Source organism: Neomonachus schauinslandi, chromosome 15 (genome assembly GCF_002201575.2).
Source record: "Neomonachus schauinslandi chromosome 15, ASM220157v2, whole genome shotgun sequence".
Lineage (NCBI taxonomy): Eukaryota > Metazoa > Chordata > Mammalia > Carnivora > Phocidae > Neomonachus > Neomonachus schauinslandi.
The window spans coordinates 17742658-17750640 of NC_058417.1; the positions used below are offsets into that span (position 1 = coordinate 17742658).

General features: G+C 40.2%; 1 protein-coding gene across 1 annotated transcript in view; it reads left to right on the forward strand.

Annotated features, from left to right (window-relative positions):
* Positions 1-5871: 5871 nt before the first annotated feature.
* SPAG5 (sperm associated antigen 5) overlaps positions 5872-7983 on the forward strand; it is a 20462-nt gene continuing 18350 nt past the window's right edge. The window contains exons 1-2 of the mRNA XM_021704235.2: positions 5872-5922; positions 6177-6302. Coding sequence (XP_021559910.1) covers positions 5872-5922; positions 6177-6302 — 177 coding nt within the window. The remainder of the gene's footprint in view (positions 5923-6176; positions 6303-7983) is intronic.

Genomic DNA, 7983 nt, shown 5'->3' on the forward strand with positions numbered 1-7983 from the left:
GACCCTCCTCCCTCTCATGCTCTCTGTCTCTCATTCTCTCTGTCTCAAATAAATAAATAAAATTAAAAAAAAAAATTAAAAAAAAAAAGATTTAAGGTTAGATGTATTTCAAGAACCTCTTCCTTTAGTAAGGAAAATCATCTGGACTTTAAATTTGTATATATTTCTGGCCTTTACTGACTTCTTTTCATTTTTCTTTAACTGCTCAAAACCTTATTAAAAAAATATTTATTTATGTATTTAAGTAATCTCTACACCCAGTGTGGGGCTCAAACTCACAACCCCGAGATCAAGAGTCGCATGCTCTTCTGACTGAGCCAGCCAGGAGCCCTTCAAAATCTTCATTTTTATTATTCTTCAGTTATTTCTGATCTCTCTTTGCAGACCAAAGAGAGTCTGGAACACCCTGTATACTTGTGTTTATTAATTCTGTTCCCTGGATTAAGCCAGATTTTCCCTGTACATAGCTGGCATTTTATTGGCCTCTGCAAAATTGCTTTTTCTGGATTGTACTTTGGCAATCTATAGGAAAATCCCTATGAAATTTAATTGCTATGGATATATTGTGAAGGGTGTTCATTACAATTCATAATGTACTGTATAAGGATGCATGGGAGAAATTTCCCCTGGACCCAGCTGTGCTTTTCCTGAATCGCTGTTTGGTTTTACCTTAAAGACACTAAATATTCAACAGACTGTATTTTTCTCTTCATATCAATGCTAGGCCACTTAGACCCTAATTTGCAGTCTACTTCCAGCAAGTGTTTAAGACTTCATGTTGTATATTTTGTATGCTAGCCACATTCTTGATTCCATCTTCCTTTTCTACCTTTATTTTCTTTTTATTATCTGCATCTTTGCAAGCCTTTTTGGAACAAGGCTGGGATATACATGAATAAATAAATGTAACATTAATTCTTTTGATTATCTCATTTGTTTCTCTTTAGATACTTTTTTAGCTTTACATTTTTTTTTTAAAGTTGTAGTGACCAGAACTGCATATTGGATAAAAACTCTGAATACTAGAAATAGGAATTAATGGTTTCTAAAGTAATTAAGAATATTAGACTGGTGCTTAGATCCACCAATAACTATCTCAGAGTCTTTACACAAGTTATTTTAACTTCTCTGGATCTTAGTTTCCTATGTATAGAAATGAGGGGGTTATAATCACTGGTTCTCGGTTGTCGGCGGGAGGCTTTAGAGTTCTGTGATGCTTTTTTAAAGGGCAGATGTAGATGATTTTATGATACTGGTCCAGTGTCTGGTCCAGTTAATTAATATTCAGGTCACCTAACATTATATAGTCTCTCTGGTCACAGCAGCATATTGGGTTAAGGTCTTTTGGACATGGTTGACATGTCACTAGGGTCCCTTTCTTAGGAAATATTAGGTAGCTTTGGGACCATAATCATGTAAGTGTAAATTGAATCATTTATCAGATGTGGACATTTTTAATGTACTCTATTCATAATCAGTGGGGCACTATAGCAGTGATTCTCAGGGTAGAGTAGAGGGGGTGACCGAAAATCAATGTTTCAGAAAGTATAATTTGAAAAAGCCCCATCTTCACCCCTCAGTTTTGATATGTTCATCCCTGGAAGGCATCTTTCCTGCCATCCTCCACCCCCATTTAGAATCACTGACCTATAAATATAATACCTTTTATTTATCCACATGAAATTCACTTAAAAATACTTTTATATACAACCTGATCTCTTTTAAGTTTAACTCTATGCTTTTTCATTACCTAGAAGAAATCAGATATACGTATCAGTATGGATATTTTATGCTGTACTCCCTTCTAACTTTTCTAAGAATGTAAGATTAGTCTTAACACCAATGCTTATATTCTTCTAGAAAAGTGTCTTTGTAGTTCTACTCATTGTTTCTTACATCTGAGTTTCTTTACCATATATCGATTTGTTCATTTGTTCATTAATTTAGCAAATTGGTAATCACAATTCCTTAGTTACTTCTTTAAATAGAGTCTTCAATGTAAAAATCATGTCAAAGCTTTTTCAAAATAAAATCATACTCACTGCATTATTAATCCTGTTACGAGCTGAATTGTGTCTCCACTGCACTCCCCCTCCCTGCTTTCATACGTTGAAGTCCTAACCCCCAGTACTTCAGAATGTGACTGTATTTGAAGATAGTCTTTAAAGACGTAATTAAGTTAAAATGAGGTCATGTGGGTTGGCCCTAATTCAATGATTGGTGTCCTTATAAAGAAGAAATTAGGACACAGATACACAGAGGGAAGACCAAGTGAAGATACAGGGAGACAACAGCTATCTACAAGCCAATGGGAAAGCCTCAGAAGAAACCAACTCTGTTGACACCTTGATTTCAGACTTCTAGCCTCCAGAATTGTGAGAAAATAAATTTCTGTTGTTTGCACCACCCAGTCTGTGGTACTTTGTTATAGCAACCCTAGCAAACTAATACAACTGCTATGATGAGTTCTGATAGATTAATCGGAATGATTATTTACAAAACATGCTACCTTACTCCCTATAGTTTGGTTTTGCTTATATTCTGTGAACATATTATTTCCATGAGTTTTGCGGTTTATGGAGCCCCACTGATTAGCAGTTGTCACACTGCCTCCTTTGTTCAGTACTCCCATCATACACATCATACACACATACATCATTCATTGTAGCAGGGCTACTAATTCCACAGTTTCATCCTTGAGTTCACTTAGAACTGCCTGGTGCATATGTCTCAGAGTTGCTGATTTGGGTTACGTATTTGGATTTTTACAAAATAAGTAATCTCTAATCCTAAAATTAAAAATTACAAGTGTTGGGGTACCTGGCTGGTTCAGTTGGTAGAGCATGCAACTCTTGATCTTGGGATTGTAAATTCGAGCCCCACGTTAAGCATAGAGATTACTTAAAAAAAAAAAAGTACAAGTGTTTTGAAATATTTGGACCCCTATTTCATAGCATATACAAAACTTAATTCCAGATACATTAAGAATTTAAATGTGATCGTCAAAACATTAAAAATTTTAGAACATTTGGGAGATTAGATCTACAATCAAGGGGTGGAGGAGATACCTAAACCAAGACAAAATGAAAGCACTATAAAAGAAAAACATATTTACATAAAAATTTGAAGAATGACTCAATCAAGATGCTCTTAAACAACTCGACCGCATAAAAGTCTTATATGGGGACCCTTGGGTGGCTCAGTTGGTTAAACATCGGACTTCGGCCCAGGTCATGATCCCAGGATCCTGGGATCGAGTCCCACATTGGGCTCCCCCTATTTGTGCTCTCTCTCTGATAAATAAAATCTTTAAAAGTCTTATATGTAGGGGCAAAGATACCATTAATAAAGTCAATGGACAAAAACAGCTAAAAAAAATTTGTATTGTGATGACAGTTAAGGTCTATCACACAAAACTCTTACAAATTAGAACAGAGAAAAAATCTAAAAAACGGCAAGGAATATGAAGTGATAATTAATTACATCTGTATCAGTTGACGTAGAAGGCTCTATACAAGGGGCACCTGGCTGGCTCAGTTGTAGAGCATGCCACTCTTGATTTTGGGGTTATGAGTTCAAGCCCCATGTTGGGAGTAGTTTACATTAAAAAAAAAAGGCTCTGTACAAGACATTGAATGAGGAAGAAAAAAGGCAGAAGTGTAAGAAATGATGCCATTTTTGTAAAGAACTCAATGCCTTCTTCCCCTTCATGTGTGAGAGAACGTGAAAAAAATGGAAGGGAGAAAGGAGTAAGTACAAGTGGAGGAAAAAAAAGACACTAGCCCTCAATCCAAGAGACCCCATTTGACATATTAATTTTGGGGAGAAAAATGTGTGTGTAAATAGACATACAGAATCTGTGTATGTGTATGCATATGTTACAAAGGTGTACACACTATTGAGTACCTCAGGCAGGGAGAATGGAGGGGAGACGCTTTGCCTTTAATACATTTTTGCATTGCATTGTTTCACTTGCAATAACAGGTATCTATTATTTTTATAATTTGAAAAACACCAAATTTTAAAAATTATGCAAAATAACACCAACAAACATTCTATTTATGTTACCTATTTATAATGGTATTTTTCCACTCATCCACCCTTCCATATCCTTCCTGCTTTGCTACTGGAAGCACCATATCGTTTTGGCTACTCACTAGCATCTGACATACCAACTGCAACAAGGACTAAGCATTCCAATTCACACATTTCTATGATACAAGTTTTTACCAGTAGCACTTAGTTTTGTTTTGTTTGTTTCTGCCACTCCCCACCCTTGTTTTATTTGTTTTATCTTTTTAATTGACCAGAAGTACATAACACCTTGGGATACCCTCTGCTGAGTCTTGGGAAACCCCATGCTCAAGTTTGTGCTCTTACATGGTCTTTCTTCCAGTTTTCCATTCAAGCAACTGTTATCCATAGTGCCTGCCAGCTGGGACTGTTATGTTTCTAGAGCAGTGCTGTCCCATAGAAGTAAGAGGTAAGCCCCATAAGTCATTTTAAATTTGCTAGTAGCCACATTGAAAAGGTAAAAAGAAACAGGTGAAATTAATTTTAATATATTTTACTTAACCTAATATACCTGAAATATAACTTCAACATGTAATCAAGATTTAAAAATTATTTTATATTCTTTTTTCCATACAAAGTCTTTGAAATCCAGTTCATATTTTACACCTATAATACATCTCAATTTGGACTAGCCACAGTAGAAGTGCTCAGTAATCACATGTGGCTAGTGGCCATGATAATCAGACCACAGGAGCTCATCACCTGAGGGCTCATTACCTGAGAGCCCTACAGTTAGTTCATGACAGATTATAGTTCCTCCTCTTTGCATGATTTCCTTTTCCAAATTCATTAAGACTTCAGAATGTAAATAAGGTACAGTGAGTGTTGCAATGAACACACTTTTATCACAAACTCTAAATACTTACCGTTAGGCTGTTTCCAAAAATCAATTCCACCTTCAATAGCTGACTTCTCACGGAGGGTATTCAAGCCCACAGGAGAATACAGTCCTGTAGTTAGTTGGTGGTATGGGTTGAAATCTCGACTCTGCCATTTACTACCGGCGGGGTATTGGGCCAGTTTCATTAGGACTCAGTTTCTTGTCTGCAAAAGGGTGATATTTACAGCACCTACTTCACAGGTCCTTAGGAGGATTAGAGGAGTTAATACAGATAAAGTATTTGGAACAGTGCCAGATACCTAATAGATGTTTAATACTTGTTAGAGGTCGTTCCCGTAAACTTGTAGCAGGCCCTGAGGTAAGTCTCAGGAAAACACGAGAAATTCCCAAGAGGCTAAATTCCAGCTCAGGCCACCCCCAACGCAGGGCCTACGCGAGCCGACCCACCAAGCCTCGTTACAAAACGCTCCACTCACCTCTCCCTTCCGCGCTCTTTCCGGTCAAGGCTGGGGCGCCAGGTAACTAAGGCAAACCTGGGGAGACACCTGAGGCCAGGCAACCGAGACAACTTTTCTGACAGGGTCTGAGGGTCGTCCACTGGAAGCGGGAGGGACAGACTTCTTGACTCTCCAGCTACCTGGGTACCCGTCCCGAGGTGAGGCCACAAAACCGGCCTCGGGCCCGGGACGCTTCCAGCCCTCCAGCCCCCTCCTGCGCTGGCGGTGGTGGGGGTGTCGGTCGAGAGAGCTCGCGCGACCCTCGGGCCAGTGGGGGCGGGACCTCTAGTCCCCGCCCCCTTCCTTGGGCTCGAGCGGGGAGCGGACCGCTAGGCCGACGTACCCAGGCTTCCGCAGCCAATCGAGAGGCGCGGCGCCGGTTCAAATAAAGACGGCGGGTGAACATGGCGTCTGCTCTTGGGTCTGGGAGGTGATTGATCCGCGCGTTCTGTGGTGAAAATGTGGCGGGTGAAAAAACTGAACGTTAGCCTATCGCCTTCGCCCCAACCGGTGAGCAAGAGAACCTCAGGGACGGAGAGCTGGGTCGGGGCTTCGAGGCGGGGACGGCAGCAACGCCGAGTGTCCTGGAAAGCTGGGTCCAGCCTGGGGAAGGGGGTGTGTGTGTGGAGTCTATACTGGTCCTGCCGCTTCAGCGCGACTGGGGTGGAAGTCTACTCTTCCTATTGCCCCAGGAGGTTCTTAGAGAGGGGAAAAAGGGCCGGGCTGGCCCAGCCCAGGCTTTCTCACACTCTCCGCTTTCTCAGGGAAAACCAACTATGAGAACTCCTCTCCGAGAACTTATCCTGCAGCCCGGTGCCCTCACCAACTCTGGGAAAGGGCCCCCGATATGCTACTCGCCGACCTCATCACTGTGCAAGCTGGGATTGCAGGTGAGATTCGCCTGGCCAGCTTCTCGACTGGGCTCTTTGCCGAGGTCGAGAGCTCAGAGGAACAGAGGGCCAAGGCTGGAACGTAATTAATAACGATAATGAAGTCTTCTGCCTTGGTGACATCCATTTACAGCTATTCAGGCCAACAGAGAGGTGCCCTAGGGTGGTTAAAGGAAATCCACTGAGAACCCAGACCTCTATTTAGCTGTTAGTTTTTATCACCTCCTCCCCCGTTAAACCTTTACCAAGCTACTGAGAAACCCTGTCACTTTGATTAGTAGTTTCCCCCTAACGTGGGCTCATGCGCAGAGATCAGTCGGTTGCCACTGTGAGGCAACACCCACGTCCATTCCAAGAGGTAGTCAGAACTCTTCTGGAATCAAGTTACCCCACTGGAAGGCAGAGTACTTAGGCCGACTTCTTTTAAACTAGCCCCTTGTAGAATTGCCCTCACCGAGTTGTACTTTTGTCAAAAGTTTTGAGAGAAGTAGCCATGTAGAAACTGCTTTTCAGTTGGCATAAAAACTTGCCAAGGAAGGAGATTGACCTCTCTATAAAATTCCCCAAAGAAATTTCTTTTAGAACTTAACTGCCTGGGATAATTGTCTTCCTGAAGAAATTGCTATCCTTTTCTCTTTCTTTCTGATAAGGAGAACTACAGAGTTTATGTATTTTCCCTCTTTCTCTGGCTTCTAGGGAGCTCAGGGTCAAATTTGATCATCAGATATATAGCTACTGTTACTCCTTGAAATAGAAAGATTTGCTTCCTTTTTCTTTTTTGACTATGATTTTGTATCTCATTAACCTTATCTGTTGATCTATCTGTTCTTTTTCATGCAGCCTAAATTATTTGTAATATTTTTATTTATAGTTATTTTTATTTTTTCTTTGGTAGGCTCCACACCCAAGGTGGGGCTCGAATTCAGGACCCCAAGTTCAAGAGTCACATGCTCCACCGACTAAGCCATTCAGCTGCCCCTTTGCAGTCTGAATTATTTTTGGAAGGAGATACAATATAAATAAAATAGGTTAGAGGAGGAAAGAAGAATATGTAAAAACGGAGATATCCTGAATAACAGATGTATGAAGGTAGTGGCCTTTCTTGAAAACACTCTTAACACCTACTGGCCAATAGAACTTTCTGGTGGGACGCAGTCAGTTGAGCATCTGACTCTTGGTTTCAGCTCAGGTCATCATCTCAGGACTGTGGGATTGAGCCCCATGTTGGGTCTGCATTCAGTGGGGAGTCAGCGTCCCCTCTCCCGCCCCTCCCCCTGCTCGCTCACTCTCATTCTCTCTCTCTCTCAAATAAATAAATCTAAAAAAAAAAAAAAAAACCAAACCCGAAACTTTCTGGGATGATGGAAATGTTTGATAATATGTGTTGTCCAGTATGGTGGCTATGAGTTATGTGGCTGTTGAGCACTCGAAAGGTGGTTAATGTGACTGAGGAACTAAATTTTTAGTTTTATTTATTGTAATTTACCATACTAGTACAGCCTAGGTAAAAAAAAAAAAAGTACCTAGTGGGAATTGATCTTCATAGAGCTTATAGAATTTAACCACAGCCATTAATTAATTAATTAATTTTTTGAAGATTTTATTTTTATTTTATTTTTCCCCAACAAAATAACTATTATTTTTGCTTTAAAAATTTTTTTTTTTTTTTTTTTTTTTTTTT